A 21,550-nucleotide genomic window follows, 5' to 3' on the forward strand; every position below is an offset into this window, starting at 1 on the left:
CACCAGGGTCATATTGCATCAACCAAAACTATTTAGTCATTTAGAGAAATAGTGTCCCTTTAATTAAAAACCATTGTTATGATCTCAAAGTGTAAACCTCTTTGAGTAGTCAAGCTCAAACGGCCCACTTTAACTTAATTCAGTCTAATAAATCAAACCAAGAAAAACCTGAATACGAAACATTATTAATGTTAACTAAAATATAATGTAATTGTTTATAAAATTAGCGTACAATCACAAATGTGAATGGTCAGAGATGCAGCACAAGGAGGTTTGTGTTTGTGTGGATGCGCATCGCCCCGCCTCGACTCGTGCAGCTGGAGCTTCTCTGATCTTCATCACACGCACACTGTACAGACACCAGCCGCTCTGTCAACATGTTTCTGCTCGGATTCAGCCTGTGCCTGGCCATCGTCCATGGAATTGTCCCCGAAATATCCAAAACAGACATGGACATAATTGCAAACATGGAAACAAATGTAGAACAAGGACAAACGACACTGAGCGATATGTTCAAAGAGGTGGAGGAACTGATGGAGGACACGCAGCAGAGGCTGGAGGACGCGGTGCATCAGGTTTTTGATTTAAAATACAGTCGAATTGTTGCTGTTTACTAATGAATCTCTCTCAGAGTAGATTTAGAGAAATATTTTTAACTTCTATCATAACTAATAGCTGGTTAGTTTTAATAATAGCATCATGGCTACAGTACATGAGCAGAGTTTTCCTAAAATTATTAATCACAGGTAATTCATCATTATGACCAATAAGGATTATTTTCATAATCTTAAACTACACTTTTAATACTTACCTATGAATTGTTTTTAGATATTATTCTTCATTCCCCCAAATTAGCCATTTACCACCAACCTGATATAACCTGATACCTGATATATAAAAGAACTGATGACTGAATAAAGTTGAAAAGTGAGTGAACAAATATATATATTTATAAATTGATTATCAGATTATTAGTCTTTATAAACATTTTACCTCTTTACACAAGAAAATATAAACAGGTAACATTGGTATGTGCTTAATGTGATATAATCTAAAGTGGTTTCATCAAAAAATATAATTTTATATGTGACCCTGGACCACAAAACCAGTCATAAGGGTCAACTTTTTAAAAATTGAGATTTAAAAAATGGAATCTGAATAAATAAGCTTTCCATCGTTGTATGGTTTGTTAGGATAGGACAATATTTGGCCAACTATTTAAAAATCTGGAATATGAGGGTGCAAAAAAATCAAAATATTGAGAAAATCGCCTTTAAAGTTGTTCAAATGAAGTTTATAGCAATGCATATTACAAATCAAAAATTACGTTTTGAGATATTTATAACAGGAAATGTACAAAATATGTTCATGGAATTTATTTATTTAATATCCTAATGATTTTTGGCATAAAAGAAAAATTTATCATTTTGACCCATACAAAGTATTGTTGGCTGTTGCTACAAATATACCTATGCTACTTAAGCCAGGGTAGTCCAGGGTCACATATTACTGATTAAACCTTTAAAAAATGTGCCCATTGTGAGGAAAGTCATTCTGAAGTTTTCCATTATAAAGAATGATAAAGTTGTGCAAATTATGAAAGACTTTTAGACTTTTTTCCTTCTTGTTAGACCCAGAGCTAAAGTGAAAGCTGCTAATTGTGAGTATAGCCTGTTAAAATTGTATTTTAAATCCTTACCCAATAATCAAGAACTGAAGAAGTTATGGAAATTCATTGGTCACAAGGTCTGGGAACCTTTACATTGCTGAAAGTGATTTTTAAGGTCAGGTCATGTAGATTTGGTAGCTGTCCAAATGTACTTATTGCAGAGGTTTCCTTTTTTCTCAGATGGACAATGAGACAGCAAAATCCAGCCTCCATCCACAAAATGTCTCTTCAAATCTCCAAAATTACAGCAGTATTGAAGTCAAAGCTGGGAATGAATCTAGTTACATTGCTGAGAGAATCAATAAGGTGGGTAAAGAGCTTTCATCTGCTTGAGTAAGGCAGTTTAAATCAATTTATAGGACTCAAGAATACTTGATTTTGATTGGTCAAATCATTTGGAGGAATGACCACTTACACGACCACTGTTGTTTCTTTTACCATTGTTTACGTCTGAATCTGGTATTTTTAAAGGGATAGTTCACCCAAAAATGAAAATTCTGGCATTAATTACTTTGTTCATCTTCAGAACACAAATTAAGATATTTTTGATTAAATTTATGATCCTCTATAGACAGCAAGGGTCCGTCCATGTTCCATATTTTGTCAATGTTCTTGGTACCTTTTCTGGACCTTAAACGTGGAAGGATCCTTGCTGTCTATGGAGGGTCAGAAAGCTCTTGGATTTCATCAAAAGTATCTTAATTTGTGTTCAGAAGATGAATGAAGGTCTTACAGGTTTGGAATGACATGAGGGTGAGTAATAAATGACAGAGTTTTCATTTTTGAGTGAACTATCTCTTTAATATGCTTAAACACCATGTGTGAATTCATCAGTCAACACCACTGCTGAGCATTTTCTCTTTAAAAATGTTTACAAACCAATCCTATCAACTTGTGGGGTGTGGCTTTTCATATCATTAGCTGTCTGAGTTGGTGAACAGGAACACGGTATGTGTAACACTAGCAACACATCATTAGCTGTTCTTCCTCATCTTCTCTTCTTCTTCAGTTTCAGTTTCAAACATGTCTAAATTAATCCAAGTGAAAGTGGAGCAGGTCCAAGCTGGTGTAATTGAGTGGAGGCAGGGACTAATTTGCATATTTATAGTTTTGCATTTACTAAAGTTTTTTATTATGAAGGGAAAACAAAATCCAAACCCACATGGCCCTGTGTGAAAAAGTGTTTGCCCCCTAAACTTAATAACTGGTTGGGCCACCCTTAGCAGCAACAACTGCAATCAAGCGTTTGCGATAACTTGCAATGAGTCTGTTACAGCGCTCTGCAGGAATTTTGGCCCACTCACCTTGACAGAATTGTTGTAATTCAGTCACATTGGAGGGTTTTCGAACATGAACCACCTTTTTAAGGTCATGCCACAGCATCTCAATAGGATTCAGGTCAGGACTCCAAAGTCTTTATTTTGTTTTTCTTCAGCCATTCAGAGGTGGATTTGCTGGTGTGTTTTGGATCATTGTCCTGCTGCAGAACCCAAGTTCTCTTCAGCTTGAGGTCACGAACAGATGGCCGGACATTGCCCTTCAGGATTTTTTGGTAGACAGCAGTATTCATGGTTCCATTTATCACAGCAAGTCTTCCAGGTCCAGAAGCAGCAAAACAGCCCCAGACTATCACACTACCACCACCATATTTTACTGTTGGTATGATGTTCTTTTTCTGAAATGCTGTGTTACTTTTACGCCAGATTTAATGGGACACACACCTTCCAAAAAGTTTGTCTCGTCAATCCACAGAGTATTTTCCCAAAAGTCTTAGGGATCATCAAGATGTGTTCCTGCAAAACTGTGACGAGCCTTTATGTTCTTTTTGCTCAGCTGCAGTTTTCGTCTTGGAACTCTGCCATGCAGGCCATTTTTGCCCAGTCTCTTTCTTATGGTGGAGTCATGAACACTGACCTTAACTGAGGCAAGAGAGGCCTGCAGTTCTTTAGATGTTGTTGTGGGTTTTTTGTGACCTCTTTTTGAGTCGTTGCTGCGCTCTTGCGCTAATTTTGGTCGGCTAGCCACTTTGGTGACAAGCAGTTCTCAGAGACTGTTAACTTTAGCTGCAGAACTTGCAAACTAGCACATTATTAGGAAAGGCAATTTGCAATGATTCTTTAAAAATACGTATACTCACTTCTGTAGGTGAAGCTGGATCACGAATGATTTGCGCGAACATAGATGCATCTAGGTAGATTGGGGCGCATTCCCTTCAAAAACAAAGGTAATCCTCTGCATCTTCAGCGGCTCAGATGTCAGGAGTGAATGATGACTGCTTTGTTCATTATTACATCCAACAACAGAACACCTTAATCGCTCAGGAGCCATTCTTGTCTACTCTTGCTCCGGCATCGAAACAATGGCGGACTGTTCACAGCTCACTCAGGGCAGGTCCATGCTAAAACAGCCATGTCAGTCAACAGTCGTAGGATGAGCCTGCTAAAACTACGTCACTCTGCCAGAATCTGTGAAAGGCTTGATCTGAGAAAGTGGTTATGATTTATGGGGATTTAAAAAAAAACACTGGGATTTTTATTTTTTTATTATTATAGGGGGGTTGTGTACACACTTCCAAGACACATTTATGTTCAAACAATGTGTAAAAGTGAATTTTTTATCCGACGACCCCTTTAAATAGATGATCTCAGTTGCTAAATTCATTTCTGTGTTTTTACTCCCAGACAATGGACAATTCAACCGAAGAGACAAACAACTCAACAACCATACAGCCCAGAGATAAAGAGAACAGCATTGATCACGTAAGCTGTCTGTCTGTCCGCTTGTCTCTCTGTCTAATTGTGTCTGAAAAACCAAGTATTTATCTTGCTCAGCCAGACACTGCCACAACCAAAACCCTTTTATTAGTACACATCTTCTCAGAGACGTCAGGAGGAATAGTGTTCGGGAAGAGGAATGCTCTTCCTCAGCTTTAATTTCCCGTCTGACTGAAATGAGGCTGTCTGCTGTGTATTGACTTGCTTTTTTAAATGGGAGGCTTCTGGATCTGAGGTGACAGTTTAGCTGATAAGGCAAGATAACACCAGATAATCGACGGAACTCGTCGGAGGCTTTACGGATCTGTTTGACATTTTAGATCCACTAATTCTAGTCGTCCAGGGAGCTCAGACAAATAAAGCAAAAACTCCAGAATCAGCTTGTTAACAGATGAATGAATACATTTTGAGGTAATTCTTTTGATAACATTTATTGATTTCCTTTCTGTCAAGTGAGTAACCTGTTCTGTTATCTGCATTTGATAATTTAAAATACATGAAATAATAGTCATACATTTTTAATGGAACCGCTTCCTGAATCTTTATATCAAATTTAAACAATTTTTAAACAAAAGTTTGCTTGTGTTTTTATTGAGTATCATTTTTTATACTTAAAGGAACTTTCCACTTTTTTTGGAAATAGGCTCATTCTCCAACTCCCCCCGAGTTAATAAGTTGAGTTTTACCATTTTGAAATCCATTCAGCCGTTCTCCTGTTCTGGCGATATCACTTTTAGCATAGCTTAGCATAGATCATTGAATCCTATTAGACCAATAGCATCGTGTTCAAAAATGACCAACGAGTTTCAATATTTGTTCTATTTAAAACTTGACTCTTCTGTAGTTATATCGTGTACTAAGACCGGTGGAAATGCAAAGCTGTGAGTTTCTAGGCCGATAAGATTAGGAACTACTCTCCCATTCCGGCGTAATAGTCAGTGAAGTTTGCTGCCGTAATAAGGCCGAAGCAGGAGCAGTAATACCACGCAGCACATGTGCAAATGCTAAACTAGCTGGGAACTCATTTCTGATAATACTCCGCCTGCTTCGGCCATATTACGGCAGCAAAAGTTTCGGTGACATCTTCAAACAGTGTAACCAGTAGAGTTTGAACGTCATCTTCGGTGACGTTTTTTTTTTGGGTGTTATCCCTTAAAATTTTCACATTGCCGAAACAGTCACGACCGAAACATGCCATCATTTGTTTCAGTAGTGACAAAAGGGAACACATAATCCTCATATTTGGATATTAAATTGTATAACTGGCATTTGTAAAAATATTTTTGGAAAAAGACATTTTTTTCAAGACGTTTCCAATTCTGACTTTGGACCAATTCTGTAGAATGGCCCATATACTCAGCTGAGTGATCTGAAAATCTGACCATCCTATAAATTATGTCAGAAGTGTGAATCAAGTATTTTCTTGATCCCATAAGCACAGTTTTTCTTCCTGACATTGAAAGGCTCATTCTTCCTTTTTTAAAACACCCAATAGACTTTAGATCACATGAACCATAATTTGCTAGTCAGTTGTAGGTAGTACCAGAGGGAGGGACATTTGTTGTAGAGAGCATTTGATTGGACAAAAATCTGTGTAGTGCAGGATGAGTCATCAATATTTTGCTCAGTTTTTCAAGACGACACTTTTCGATTTTAAATGTGTATATTTGCAAAAAATAAACATTTAGGAGTGATTTACTAAACCATCTTTTGGTGTTAACATATTACTGTCAGGATTTACTAAAAACACACAGTGAAGAAGTAGCTCTGAAAAAGCGTGGACAGTTTTTTTGCGGCTGACCTTATTGAATATGCATTTGTAAGAGTTTCCCCTTCAGACGTAAAAGTTATAGTAGGAGAGTATTAAAATATATCACACAATGCAATTTACTAACGTTTGCGCTTGTAAAATTACTGGTATTTGCGCCACTATTTAATGGCCCAAAAAGCATATCTTAAACAGGCAGTAATTTGTGCTGCTCTTGGTAGATTGCACTGGTCATTATGGAAATGATCTGGCTGCATCTCTGTTTATTAATGTGCGCATTGTCAGTAAATCACACGCAGTTGGCACTTTTATGGAATTGCGCTCAACGCTAATTTGGCCTGTTTATTAAATCTTGCACATAGACTAAAATTACAATTGATCCGTAAAGGGATATTCCACCCAAAAAGGAAAATTCTGTTATTATTTATGACCCTCGTGTAATTTCATGTCTTTTGAAGACATATTACATAAGGAAGATAATTTGGGAAATTATTTAAAAAGCTCTCAGTGTTTTTTTTTTTTTTTTTTTCTATACAATGGAGGTCAGTGGTAACTAAAATGGTTTGGTTGCCAACATTCTTCAAAATATATTTTGTGTTCTGCAAGAAAGGAAGTCAAAAGTTTGGAATGATATCAGGGTGAGTAAATGTAAACCTGGACCACAAAACCAGTTATAAGAGTCAGCTTTTTGAAATTGAGATTTATACATTACCTGAAAGCTGAATAAATAAGATTTCCATTGGTTTGTTAGGACAGGACAATATTTGGCCTATTTTGGGTGCAAAAAAATCGAAGTATTGAGAAAATCGCCCTTTCTTAAGTTCTTAGCAATGCATATTACTAATCAAAAATTAAGTTTTGATAGATTTACAGTGGGAAATTTACAAAATATTTTTGCCATTAAATAAAATCAATACTTTTGACCCATACAATGTATTTTTAGCTACTGCTACAAATATACCCATGCTACTTACAACTGGTTTTGTGGTCCAGGATCACAAATGATAACAGAATTTTTATTTTTGGATAAATGGTACATTATGTAATGCCTTATACAATTGGAGTGACTGTATTTAATATGTTTAAATCACTTTTTTTATTTTAACGAAAATGGTAGAGGTGACATTTGCCCTGTTAAATATTTATGAGCCAGGATGAAAAAGAAAGTAAATGGAGCATTAAGTGATAAAAAGCGTTTTGTCCAACAGCCTAAATGTGGGGATGTAGAAAAATACCGCACCTATCTTATGACCACCTCATATCCTTCTAAAATCCTTTGAATGTTGTTTCAACTCTGTGGTGAAGTACAGCTCTGCTATTGATTAGTTCCTCACATAGATGTGTGGGTTATGTTTCTTATTTTAGTTCACATGTTGCTTGATCTGTTCCTTCCTGAAGGTTCTGAATGATTTTCCTCTGTCTCTCAGGAGTGTATCATTGATGAAGACTGTGAGAAGGGCAGCTACTGTCTGTACGAAACGCAGAGCTCAAAGTGTCTGCCCTGCAAACACACTGATGTGGTAAGCGGTTTCAAGTTTCACAGACCTGGCACATTTACAGGTACACTTAACCTCTGCACCTATCCATTGCAAAAACATCTAGTGTGCTTATTACAGGTGTTCAGCCTAGCCCAGGGTTATTTTCGTTTGCTCATTATTTTCTGGTTTCTCTTGGTCTCTGCACAAATACAATACCCAGTAATGTGGCTTTCCAATAATATGATGCAACTGAGCCTGCATTGTGACTGCATTGCAGTATGAGTGCACCTGGAATCTGATATGCTGAAGCGTTTCTCCTTTGGGTTTCACATCAAAGTGCGCAGATTGCTAAATATGAGCAGCTTCTCTGGCCCCAGATAGGGCATATTGAGTTCACCTCGAGGCACAGGAAGTAGGGTAGCCAAGTAAGCAGAATACAGATGTGCATTACTGTTGTTGAAGCAGATTCTAACACCCAACCAAAACAAACTGTGTCTGCTTGTTAGAAAGCCTTTTCCTGGCTCGGCTAAGCTTGTGAAGGTTTTGAACAAAAATAGGCGCATGTATGAAACATTGTGCTTATAACTAAGAATGCTTCTAAGCATTTTTTTAAGGTTTTTTTTCTTGACAGATGATAAAATATTACATTGAAGGCTTACACTGACATGAGTGACACAAGAAGATTAAAGATTGACTGTTGTGAGAAAGAATAACCCTTTTACTGGTTCTTTTTGGTGAACATGCAGCACGTCCAGAGGAGACGTCTCAAATGAATGACTTTTAATCAGTCAGTTCTCATTATTGAATTAGTAGCGTAAAGCAACACCAGTAGAGTTTGATTCCCTAACAAATGACTCTTATGAATCAGTCAATTTATAGCGTACAGTGTAACCAGTAAAGTTTGATTCCCTAACAAATGACTCTTATGAATCGGTCAATTTTGTAGAGTTTGATTCCCTAACAAATGACTCTTATGAATCGGTCAATTTATAGCATACAGTTTAAACAGTAGAGTTTGATTCCCTAACAAATGACTCTTATGAATCAGTAAATTTATAGCATACAGTGTAACCAGTAGAGTTTGATTGCCTAACAAATTACTCTTATGAATCAGTTCTTTATAGTAAATTTATAGCATACAGTGTAACCAGTAGAGTTTGATTCCCTAACAAATGACTCCTATGAATCAGTAAATTTATAGCATACAGTGTAACCAGTAGAGTTTGATTGCCTAACAAATTACTCTTATGAATCAGTTCTTTATAGTAAATTTATAGCATACAGTGTAACCAGAAGTTTGATTCCCTAAAAAATGACTCCTATGAATCAGTAAATTTATAGCATACAGTGTAACCAGTAGTTTGATTCCCTAACAAATGACTCTTATGAATCAGTAAATTTATAGCATACAGTGTAACCAGTAAAGTTTGATTCCCTAACAAATGACTCTTATGAATCAGTTCTTTATAGTAAATTTATAGCATACAGTGTAACCAGTAAAGTTTGATTCCCTAACAAATGACTCTTATGAATCAGTTCTTTATAGTAAATTTATAGCATACAGTGTAACCAGTAGAGTTTGATTCCCTAACAAATGACTCTTATGAATCAGTAAATTTATAGCATACAGTGTAACCAGTAAAGTTTGAGTCCCTAACAAATGCCTCTAATGAATCAGTTCTTTTAATAAATTTATAGCATAGAGTGTAACCAGTAGAGTTTGATTCCCTAAGAAGAGACTATACATAAACCAGTTCTTTTTTTACCTGAATTAATAGCATAAAGTGTACCCCACAGATTTTAATTTGCTAATAAATGACTCTTTAGTCAGTTCTGTTTAGTAAATCAATAGCATGCCGCACAACCAGAAGTGTCAAAAGTCCATATCCTGAATGACTCTCATGAGCCAGTTTTTTTTTTTGAGTGAATCAGTAGCGTGCATTGCAATCAGTAGAATCTAATTACTAAATAAATGAATTATGAGCCAATTAATTTTGATGAATCATAAACAATTATTAAATCAGCCATTCCAGTTAACCAGCTAGAACCACAAGTTAATAATTTTGTCTGAGTAAAGATCTTTTACAGGAATTGCTTTACAATTCTGAGATGCTAAACTTGTTCTGCAATACTGCACTTCTTCAGACATGAGTGAATCATTCATGGAATCATTAAAGAACCAGAATCATTACATTCCTAACAATTCTTATTTTTACTCAGAACAGTTTAGAAACAACATAGTAACACCTTGGCAGCAATATTGCACAGGTCTGACAGAATTAATTACTTTTGATTTCAAAATTAGACATTGTGTCATGTATCCCCCTCAGGCGTGCACCAAAGATGAGGAATGTTGTGCGGGACAGCTGTGTGTGTGGGGTCAGTGTGCAAACAGCACAAAGGGCGTGGCAGGAACCATCTGTCAGTACCAGAGCGACTGTAAGGAGGAGTTCTGCTGTGCCTTCCATAAAGGTATGAGCGTTCTGCATCATATGAGCATGTTATATTGTCTGTTAAACATTATGATCTGCACCTGCTGGTTAATGCAGACTGTTAACTACTTGCTTTCAATTTTCAGCCCTGCTGTTCCCAGTGTGCAGCTCTAAGCCAATGGAACGTGAGCGCTGCATCATTTCAGCCAATCACCTGATGGAGCTGCTGTCATGGGATTTGAAGGGGGAGGGTCCTCAAGAGCACTGCCCATGTGCTGGTGACCTTCAGTGCCAACATCTTGGGTAAGAAGCCGTCAACTACGGGTTGTTTTAACTTAAAACGACCTAAATATGTACTTATTTAAATATTATATATAAATGTTTAGACACTAGGTTTAAAATAAGATTTCTTTTCACCATTTGTTTTATTAAAAATACAGTAAAGTGGTAATATTGTGAAATATTATTAGTATTTAAAAGAACTGTTGGCTATTTTAATATATTTTAAAATGTCATTTATTCGTGTGATGGCAAAGCTGAATTTTCAGCAACACTACTCCAGTCTTTAGTGTCACACGAATACTTCATGTTTAATGAATACTTTTATTCAGTAAGGTTGCGTTAATCTGAGAAAAAGTGACAGTAAAGACATTTATGTTACAAAAGATTCAATTTAGAATAAATTCAGTTCTTTTGAACTTTCTATTCATCAAGGAATCCTGAAAAAAATGCATCACTGTTTTCTTAAAAATAGTAAGTTTTCAGCATTGATACAGTTGAGGTCAAAAGTTTACACCCCTTTCAGAAGCCTGTGAAATGTTAATTTTACCAAAATAAGAGGGATCACACAAAATGCATGTTATTGTTCATTTAGTACTGACCTTACTAAAACATTTTTTCATTAAAGATGTTTACAAATAGTCCACAAAAGAAAATAATTGCTGAATTCATACCCCGTTCAAAAGTTTACATCCCCTTGATTTATAATCCTGTGTGGTTACCTGAATGATCCAATGTTCTTTTGTTTAGTGATAGTTGTTCATGAGCCCCTTTTGTCCCATGAGTCCCAGTTTGTCCTGAACAGTTAAACTGCCCGCTGTTCTTCAGAAAAATCTTTCAGGTCCCACAAAATCTTTGGTTTTCCAGCATTTTTGTGTATTTGAACCCTTTCCAAAAATGACTATGATTTTGAGATCCATCTTTTCACACTGCGGCAACTATAACAGAAGGTTCAAACGCTCACTGAGGCTCCAGAAAAAAAAAAAAAAAAAGGAAAACCTCCATTAAGGGGGGTGAAAACTTTTTGAATTTAAATATCAGGGTCAATTTAAACTAATTTTGTTTTTATGGGAAACATATAAGTATCTTCTGTAGCTTCTGAAGGGCAGTACTAAATGAAAAATATGATATTTAGGCAAAATGTACACAATTCAGTTCAAAAGATTTCACCCCCCCCCGGCTCTTAATGCATGTTTTTTTTTTTTCTGAAAACAGCGGGCAGTTTAACTGTTCAGAACAATAAAGGGACTCATGAACAACCATCACTAAACAAAAAACAGCTGTGGATTATTCAGGTAACAACACAGTACAAAGAATCACGGGGATGTAAACTCGAAATGGGTAATTTTTATAAATGTAACTATTATTTTCTATTGTGAACTACATGTAAACATATTTTATTTGAAATATCTTATTCAGGTCAGTACTAAATAAACAATAACATGCATTTTATATGATTCTTCTTATTTTGGTAAAATACCATTTTGCAGATTCTGAATGGGGGTGTAAACTTTTGACCTCAACCCTATAAGAAATGTTTTTTGACCTGCAAATTAGCATATTAAAACTATTTCTAAAGAATCATGTGACGCTGAAGATTGGAGTGAAGATGCAGATAATTCAGCTTTACCATCACAGGAATAAATCACTTTATAAATATATTGCATGTTATTGTATTACTGCAGCTTAAGAAAATGCAGCCTTGGTGATCATAAAGTACTTCTTTCTTCATGAAATATTGATATTGTCAATCAGACGAGGTGCACTGTGCCTGAAGAGTCAGAACTCCAGCGAGGAAGAGCTCACTGACACCCTCTACTCTGAGATTGACTACATCGTCTAGCGAGACTCAGCCAGACAGACAGATGAAGAGAACGTGCTGAACCAGACATGAACGCTTCATCATCACTCCAAAGCTTTGTAGGAAACGCCTTCATTATAATCACTCAAACAGCCTCTAAAACGCAGCTGTGAATGTGCAGCAGAAGGTCTGAATCTAAAGAGCGTTCACACTGACAGTGATTTGAAGCATGAAGCAGTCTGGAAGTCATTCATTTTCAGAGAAACTTGGCGATTTGAGGGGACACGAGTGATGGCTATAGTTGAGGGTAGTGCATTCAATGAGTGTCAATGCAACAGTTAAATGAGAGATACTGTAGTTGAGTGAGGCAAGATGACCACATTCCCTGCAACTTTGATTCATGCACTTTTTCACAAGATGATGATTTGGTTCAATTGATAATTGGTTTTGTGATCAGATATTTGGACCTCAAGCAGATCAAATCATTGTCAGTGTGAACATCCCTTAAATGTTGAAACTCAGCTGTGGAAAGAAGCACTTATTATACATGTACTGTACTAATGCTTTAAGAATATGTTAGAGAAAATATGAAGAGGAAAACTCTTAAGAGTCAATCCATCTTAGTTTAGTGTAGTAGATAAAGTGATGCACCCATACAACAAACCTCATGTAATTTCCCCAAGTAATAAACAAAAACTCACTCCAGACAATAAAACGTTCAAAAACATGAATATTGTTGTTTTATCTTTTTTTTTTTTTTTTTTTTACATAAAATCTGAACCAAAGTGTGCATTTATGATTGTTCTTGGATTGAATCTGTGCTTTTTTACTCTGGAAATCCAGAGGTCTCGTGAGAGTACAATTTGAATTGTCTCTGCAAGACACTCTGGCTTCGAGCAATGATGCACGTTACTGCATTACGTAAGCAGTTCTGGGAACCAATCAAATCCGTGTATCCGATGTAGGTGGGCCAGAGGCGAGCTAAACTGATGACGACAGCGCTGCGACGTCCGGAATCATTTAGTAAACATTGAAAGATGGCTACAGATGAACACCAGTTGTTTGAAACGGCTTTGGTCGCTACAATGAACGAGTTAGACTTGGCTTTTCATATAAAAGAGGAACAGAAAACCGCGCTAGAATTGTTCCTTTGCAAGGATGTTTTTGCTGTTTTTCAGTTAGCGTGTATCACCGTGTATTGTTGTGATTGGTTGTGGCGTTATCCAATTGCGTGCGGTGAGAGTTTCAAATGCATGCTTGGTGCCGCCCCTTGAGTTAGGCCCTTTTTAATTGCTCGATGCCATACCCTGAATCTTAATAGATTAGGGTCTGGATTTTTTCCAGGCTTGTGCTTTTTATGAATGCATCGCAAAGCCCTCTTGATTTGCTTCTGAGCTTGGTTTTCAAATGGAACCCTGGGTATCGTTACTTGTATGGCTTAATATAATGTAAATTTATGTCTCTTACTAAAAACCCCATGAAAGATTTTCGTTATTTAAAAAATGTTTTATACATACAGTGTTATGGACTATGAAATGGTTGCGCTCAGTGAGCTACTGGCTCTAACCGTTCCTAGTTTTACCACAACACAATTCAGAATACACAACTCTAAAAAGAAAGCACTAACACAATGGCCACAGCTACTGAAAGTGCTTACAGGTGGCAATGGATGTAAATGTAGGCTTAAACCAAATTCCGTACCATCAATTCTCCCCACAAGGAGTCTAAGCGGTTCAGGATACCTGCTGAGAAACTCCTTTAGTGGCTGCAAATTCATGCAAGCACCAGCATGTTTACATCCTGCCAGGATGGCATCTAGCATTTCTTGTCTTTGCCATTTGTAAGCTCTTTCAGTAACTGTGGTCTACTAAAAGCATCAGGGCTAAAGTAGAGAGAACAAAAACGCAGGTCTTTAGAAAGTTTTATTCATCCACAGGCCTCTTCCCATTCTTTGCTCTTCTTCTTATCGCTATGAAAAGCAGTGAAGACTTACATCACTTCTCTTGTTGCCCTTTGACAGAAATTAAAACAAAAAACTGCACAATGTGGCATTGTATCAGTATTTATAGAGTTGTTTTGCTGTAAAAATAGCAACAACTAGTGCCAGTAGCTCATTGAGTGCCACCATTTCACATCATTGAAATAATGGCGCCTCCCCTAGTCCAAAATATGTAGAAAATTTGTTAACTTTCATGGGGTTTCTGCTACTTATTTCAGTAAGACATGGTTACGTTATATTAAAATAATCATTTAAAAAGTTCAAAAATGTTGAAGCGAATTACAAGAGTGTTCACAGTGGGCTGTGTTTACATTAATCTCACGTCATAAAAGCATAAAATCTGAGGTGCAAGTACATTTAACCACTTACTTTACGCAGCCAAACACACAACCGCTCTTCTTCCTATGCATTTAAGTGTATTGGTTAAAAACTAGCCTGTAATGCCATCTACTGTTAAAAATTAAGCTCAGAATCAATTCCAGAGAGAACTGTCCTGCATTCGTAAAATCGAATCGAATCAATTCATCACCACACTCCTAATTTATGAGGGTTTTGAACTAAAATTTGTACCTGGGATCCACTTTTCCATTTTTTGCAACTTAAAAAGTGTAGGTGTGGTCATGTTTACCATTGTTCTGCTATTTTTTTTTTTACAGGCGAAAACCAGTCAATTCAATAGAAAACTGTGCAAAAAATTACCTTTGAATATTGTGTTCAAGTTGGTCATGTAAAATAAAAAAGTGGCTTAGTCTGTAAAAGATTACTGTGTGAGCTGTGCTTAAGAAATAGCTAAACTTGATAGACTTTTCACCAAAATGTTACTAATGTGACTTAAAAGTGTGGCCACATTTAATGTCATTTGGCAGTTTTCACAGGTAAAATGAAGTCATTTCAATAGGAACGCATGCAATTGTGAATTTTCCCTCTGCGATTTCTCAGTGGGTTCCAGTTAGCCGTGAATTTGCCCGTCAACCAACAAAAAGCTACTCAGTCTGAAAGTAACTTCTGTGTAAACTGTGCTTTATATATTGCTACATATGACAACAGACCATAGACATTTTTTGCATGAAATGTGACCACACCTTTAGACTACCCAAACACCATCTTCCCATGTGAAATTGTTACCATTTCTGCAGTTTAAGAGGATTGTTCAACCTCAAGTCATTCGAAACCTGTTTTCATCCCCCCTTTGTTGAAAAGATCATTTGAAGAATATTAGTAACTCGTAACCAGATTATTATGGAAGGCAATGGCTACCTAGTCTCAGCCTCAGGCATCAACACCCACGGGCCGAATTCTGATGCATATCACCACAAGTCTTATGTATATTCGTATATTGTATATTTGTTTTATTTATTTCCTAGCATACATTATTAAAAGAAGTTGTTCACTTCCAGAACAAAAAAATTACAGATAATTTACTTACCCCCCTTGTCATCCAAGATGTACATGTCTTTCTTTCTTCAGTCGTAAAGAAATTATGTTTTTGGGGAAAACATTTCAGTATTTCTCTCTATATAGTGGACTTCTATGGTGCCTGCAAATTTGAACTTTAAATGCAGCTACAAAGGGCTCCGAATGATCCCAGCCGAGGAAGAAGGGTCTTTTCTAGCTAAACGATTGGTTATTTTCTAGAAAAAAAAAAAAGACAATTTATACACTTTTTAACCTCAAATACTCGTCTTGTCTAGCTCTGCATGAATTCTGTGTATTCTGGTTCAAGACAGTTAGGGTAGGTCGTCTCCAACTTCAAAATTGCCCTACAACGTTGTTTTACCTTTTTTTGTAGTTGGAGGAGAAAATGAGATGGTAGTTTTTAGACATACCCTAACTGTAATGGACCAGAATACACAGAGTTCACGCAGAGCTAGACAAGACGAGCATTTGAGGTTAAAAAGTATATAAATTGTAATTTTCAATCGTTTCACTAGATAAGACCCTTCTTTCTCAGCTGGCATCATTTAGAGCCCTTTGAAGCTGCATTTAAACTGCATTTTGGATGTTCAAACTCGGGGGCACCATAGAAGTCCACTTTATAGAGAGAACTCCCGAAATGTTTTTCTCAAAAAACTATTTCTTTACAACTGAAGAAAGAAAGACATGAACATCTTGGATGAGGAAATTATTTGTAAATTTTGTTCTGGAAGTAAACTTCTCCTTTAATTCCAAGCATAATTTCATTAAATCAAGGAAAATCTGTTCCCTTATATGACCCCATAGAACCGCAGATCATATTCTTCCTTAAAATATGAGAGTTCTCATATACGCCAACCTGGAAGCAGGCAGACAGAGATTGATTGTTGCTTTTTATTTCAGTATTGGCATTTCTACTGTGAACAGCTTGTGGCAGCATTATTAGCCCAGGTACCTTCAGAGGTTCAGTCGAGCTCCGACACTGGCGATCCTCCAGTGGGGCATCCGCACCCTCCGCTTTCCAGCTACGCGAAAACAGCTGCGAGAAGCATTTCCACGCATGCAAACAAGTACACCTGCCACATCCGAACCCACAGGCTCTGTTCACATTGTGAAGAAATAAAAACCAAAAAATGAAAAAGAACACAGGACATGTCTAAATGGAAAAAGAAAAAGCCGAGTACAGATCAAAAAAATTAAAACGCGTGCCATTAAAAGTCACTCACAAGACCTACTGTCATCATCATCAGTCTGTAGTGAAATAATTTACAAGAAAACAAAACAAAAAAACGAAACGGGTGAACGAAGCACACTACTTGATTGAAATTCGCCCTACTCTTAAAGGCTTGCAAATTCATATGTACCAGTGTCATTAGCCCCATTAGGAAGTGAAGTAAGAGGAGGAGGGCGGAGCTCCCTATGAAGTGGGCAGAGCTTCAGCAGTCAGTGGGCGACGCCCACACACAAAAGGAAGCATGAACTGCAAGAATAGAACCTCTTCAGCCAGAAAAGAAGCATTTAATTTCACAACTATGTGTTAAATAAACAAAAGGAGAGATATCCCAATATGCAAGTGAGAGCATCATACCCAAAATTTCAAGTGAAAGTGTCACAAGAGCTCTACACAATGGAAGATGAGCAGTGCCGTCAGCCCTGCGGGCGTTTGGAGGTGGCTGGATACGTTACACGCTGTGCTCGAGTGCCGAATAGACTCGGGATGATGGACGTCGAGAACGTGAGAATTCGACGCATCTCAAAATCAGAGAGCGAGTGATGGACAAACAGCAAATGCAGAACGACGGGACGAAAATGAATGGAGATGGTGCACTGAGAGTGCAAACAGACGAAAGAAATGAAGAGGGCGATAAAATATATCTCCCAAACTGCCCCCTTTCCTCTAACAAGTGCACCCATCTCTGTATTATTAAATTGATTTATCTGAATGATATTGAACTTGAAATAGCTTTTGCACTTCCCTTTAAACTTTACAGTACAATAAACTATGGTGTACTCTGAGCCACGCTATGCGCTCTGGAGCTCAAAGAAGAGAGCGTCAGCCGGACAGCACTGGTGACGTTGATTCAACGTGGGGCCCAAACGCCAGGGTCGCTGGCGAGGCAGCGCTACACTGCAGCGGGCAGGCCAGATAGAAAATAGGGAAGGATAGTTTCCTCTCCCTCTCAGTCCTGTCCTGGGTCTTTGGTGGGCCCTCCGTCTAAGTAAATTTTCAGGGCCTTCTCTTTGCGGGGGGAGTAGCTGACCCGGTGGCCCGTCTTCAGCAGGCGGCTGCTCTCCTTCTTCATCAGTTCATTGCGCTCCTCTTCAGACAGTTCCATCAGCTCCTCAGTGCTGTCCCTGCAGAGACAGGCACAGGGAAAAAAAAACTCTATTAAAGACCAAAAAGCAACTAGTTAATAACCGTATCGACACGAACATAAAACAAAGTTTCTTTTCTTGGAAATACATCTAAAAAAACGTGGTTGTCTTGTATTCAGGGTCTAGATTATGTCAATAATACACCCACAACAATAGGTAAAGTCAAATATGCATAAAACGAGTGTGCCTAGGTAATGAATTGTGTGTTGCATATATCATTAGTCATGAGCGTCATGTCGCCTGATGGGACCAAACTTCCTCTGTAAGTGATTTTAAATAGTAAGACCCAGATTTGAAAACTTCACTTCTACTGCTAATGAAATTTTGGTAGGCTACTATGAGATAGATTGTGTAATTGTTATAAGTTGCTATATAATTCAGATGGGCCACCTATTATTTTTATGGTACATCAAAAAGTGTATTTTTTAAATGGGATTGTTGGTACATTTTACCAGTACTTTTTCAAAACAAAAATGAAATAGGAAAAATAAGAAAAAATTTGGTTTTCAAAAAGCCTTTTTCCAAAAGGTACATCTTGAAAAAGTCTTATATTTGGGTCAATATGATACTAAGGTGACTAAGTTCATCTAAATATTTCTGTTATCTTTAATAACAATGATAATTTTTTTTTCATTTCATGTAACTAATTATGTGATATCATTTTGATTTGTGGATTAACAATAAGCAAATATAATTTATTTATTATTACTTTATACATTGATAAATTTACAAAAGTCAAAAAACTAATTTATAATAAAACAATTTATATAACACATTTTATATTGATATAAAATTTATTTATTATTAAAACAAAAATAATAATAATAGTAATAATTAACAATAATAATAATAATAATAATAAGAAGAAGAATCAATTTAATATTAATAATAATGATAAACAATGATTTCTGGTTGCAGGTAACAAAACAAAAAAATTAATTCAATAAAAAAAAGAAAAAAAAAGAAAGTAATATATAATCAACCTAACATATACTAGCCTAATTATAATGGGTTTTCATAGAACCAACTAAACTAGTCTTTCTGAAAAATCACAAACTGGTTAATTTTGAAAATGTAACAATGCAAAGCAGATTGAAAATTGGCAATTAACTTTTAACAATTAAAACTACATTATTAAAACAGAGACAAAATAAAATAAAATAAAATAAAATAATATAATATATGACCCTGGACCACAAAACCAGTCAATAGGGTCAATTTTTAGTCAATTTATACATCATCTGAAAGCTGAATAGTTTGTTAGGATAGGACAATATTTGGCCGAGATACTTAAAGATATTTAGATACTATAAAAAAATCTAGATTCTGAGGATGCAAAAAAACAACAATCAAAATAATGAGAAAATCGCCTTTAAAGTTGTCCAAATGAAGTTCTTAGCAATGCATATTATTAATCTAAAATTAAGTTTTGATATATTTACGGTAGGAAATTTAAAAAAAATATATCTTCATGGAACATGATCTTTACTTAATATCTGAATGATTTTTGGCATAAAAGAAAAATTGCTAATTTTAACGCATACAATGTATTTTTGGCTATTGCTACAAATATACCCGTGCTACTTAAGTCTCGTTTTGTGGTCCAGAGTCACATATAATATAATATAACCATTTCATAGGACCAGCTGAACTAGTCTTTGACAACTTACTGATTGGTTGATTCTAAAAGTCTGCATTTTTGCACTTCAAACTGTTGTCCGTACTGTTGCCCATAGTATGTCTTAAAATCAAATTACTTAACTAGTTAAAAAACTAGTAATCAACTTTATATATGAAAGGGGAAGGCTTTACCTGTAGAAGATCACGGCGCCATCATCACAGATGTAGAGCGGCCAGACATTGAGAGTGGAGACTTTGGGATTCCAATCTAAATCTTGATGGATCTCCAACACTGAAATGTCACAAGGAAAAGTTCCTCGTCCCTGTAGGAGAAACAAGACAGTCAGATCTGAAGTACTGCAGAAAGGGCATGCAATTCAACCAAAACCTGATGCGCAAAGACTGTCGTACCTTGGCAAACTCCAAGTTTTCAAGAGGAATTCCACTCAATTCACTGAGCTGAGAAAACAAAATATGACATTAGAACTCAAACGAAGAGAAAAACAGAACTGTTAGCATTTCATACTTCACATACTTTCTCCTTGAGCTCCTCCACACTGCTGCTCTCCAGCACCACCTCTCGGAAGGCCTCCAGCTTCATCTGGGCTGGGCACCAGCGACGGGTCAGAACCGCCAGCTGGGACATAGACTTCATCCGCTCCGGTTCTACAAGAACAGTCAATGGATGACTACATTTATGGGCTGTTGGACAAGAATATTTATGACAACCACACTGGCCACAGTCTTCACCTTCAAGGACTTCTAGGAACACCTCCCAGTTACTGGAGATGTTGATGTCCTCCTCATAAACGTGATAATCCAGAAACACTGTGCCTGGGTTCTTCCAGGTCTTCTTCCTGAGTCTAAACCTGTGACACACAGAGCGACACACATCTTGTTAGTATTCTGAGGCATTAATCCTCCTCCGCTGTGAGTCAGTGCATTTAAAAGGTCAGCTGCTGCAGTGAAGCACTGAGATGCGTCACTGCAGCGTGCAAAGTTGGATGCGTGTCCAAAACTGCTGCAGCATATTCATGAGTCAGGCCTGTGACAACAACAGCCATAAGCACGAGAAAATGGAGATTTCAGATGGTTAACATTATGAATGTCTATTCAGGAAGCATTACTCATTTCACATGCTAAAAGATTAGCCAGTCGTAACAAAAGATGTTCATATAGATGTTTCTAATGCAAAAATCTTGATTAACAAAAGTAGACCTTAAGGTCCTCATATGCTTCAAGTGAAATCAAAGAATCAACTGGTGTGATGTCATTTCAAACAAAATCAAGGCAAAAGTTTATTTTAGGAGTTCGAAACAGCTAGCTAAAGCAAACATTTGGAAAAAGTTAGCTTCAACTGGTAAACGCTTTCAAAATACCACTTCTTTGATGTGGTTAATTTCTTCTGTACAGTCTATTGCAGTCAGATGTGAATAAATACATGAACAAACCGGAAAGCTGCTTTACAGTAGAATTTGTGATTCTAATCGAAAGCAACTATTTTTTTTCATATTTAATAAATACTGTAAACACGTGAGAAGTGACAAACGTGACTTTTGCTTTGCATGTTGATGCATCCCAGATATACACACGAATGCACTATTTTAAGACTAATAAAATGTAGAGTATAACTAAAACAGTTCACTTCTTCACGTAGTTTTCATTTGCTGTAAACAAAATGTGGTTCTCGCTTAACAAGCATATTCTCACAGGAGCCGACGTCATCCGCTGGAACGCCACTCTGTCGTGAACATGTGTACAACAGTTAATATATGCTAGATTACGGTTTATAAAGTTGTAAAAGGGTCAATGACTTAACACCTACATTTTTTGTCCAACTGCATTTTTTCTGTGAAAAATTGGTTTAAATGCATTAAAAAAGACGCTATGTATAAGTAGCACGTCTCCCATGTACGTACTTGCTTTAACTTTTCAAAAAAA

At 36.7% G+C, this 21,550-nt stretch overlaps 2 protein-coding genes across 3 annotated transcripts in view; one reads left to right on the forward strand and one right to left on the reverse strand.

The window, feature by feature from the left end:
* The first annotated feature begins 325 nt into the window (after window positions 1-325).
* On the forward strand, window positions 326-12,932 carry dkk3a (dickkopf WNT signaling pathway inhibitor 3a). Its single transcript, XM_073837519.1, has 7 exons — window positions 326-575; window positions 1,850-1,975; window positions 4,351-4,428; window positions 7,639-7,731; window positions 10,020-10,161; window positions 10,268-10,424; window positions 12,156-12,932. Exons 1-7 carry the CDS (start codon window positions 378-380, stop codon window positions 12,241-12,243), a joined length of 882 nt encoding a protein of 293 aa, XP_073693620.1. The 5' UTR covers window positions 326-377; the 3' UTR covers window positions 12,244-12,932.
* Window positions 12,933-16,493: 3,561 nt separating this feature from the next.
* Window positions 16,494-21,550, reverse strand: part of usp47 (ubiquitin specific peptidase 47) — a 52,892-nt gene continuing 47,835 nt past the window's right edge. For both annotated transcript variants that reach the window (XM_073835669.1, XM_073835670.1), the window contains 5 exons: window positions 20,360-20,478; window positions 20,145-20,275; window positions 20,021-20,068; window positions 19,802-19,932; window positions 16,494-17,968 (listed from right to left, as the gene is read on the reverse strand). In XM_073835669.1, the coding sequence (XP_073691770.1) occupies window positions 17,794-17,968; window positions 19,802-19,932; window positions 20,021-20,068; window positions 20,145-20,275; window positions 20,360-20,478 (604 nt within the window). In that variant the 3' untranslated portion in view covers window positions 16,494-17,793. The remainder of the gene's footprint in view (window positions 17,969-19,801; window positions 19,933-20,020; window positions 20,069-20,144; window positions 20,276-20,359; window positions 20,479-21,550) is intronic.

Source organism: Garra rufa, chromosome 3, assembly GCF_049309525.1.
Source record: "Garra rufa chromosome 3, GarRuf1.0, whole genome shotgun sequence".
Lineage (NCBI taxonomy): Eukaryota > Metazoa > Chordata > Actinopteri > Cypriniformes > Cyprinidae > Garra > Garra rufa.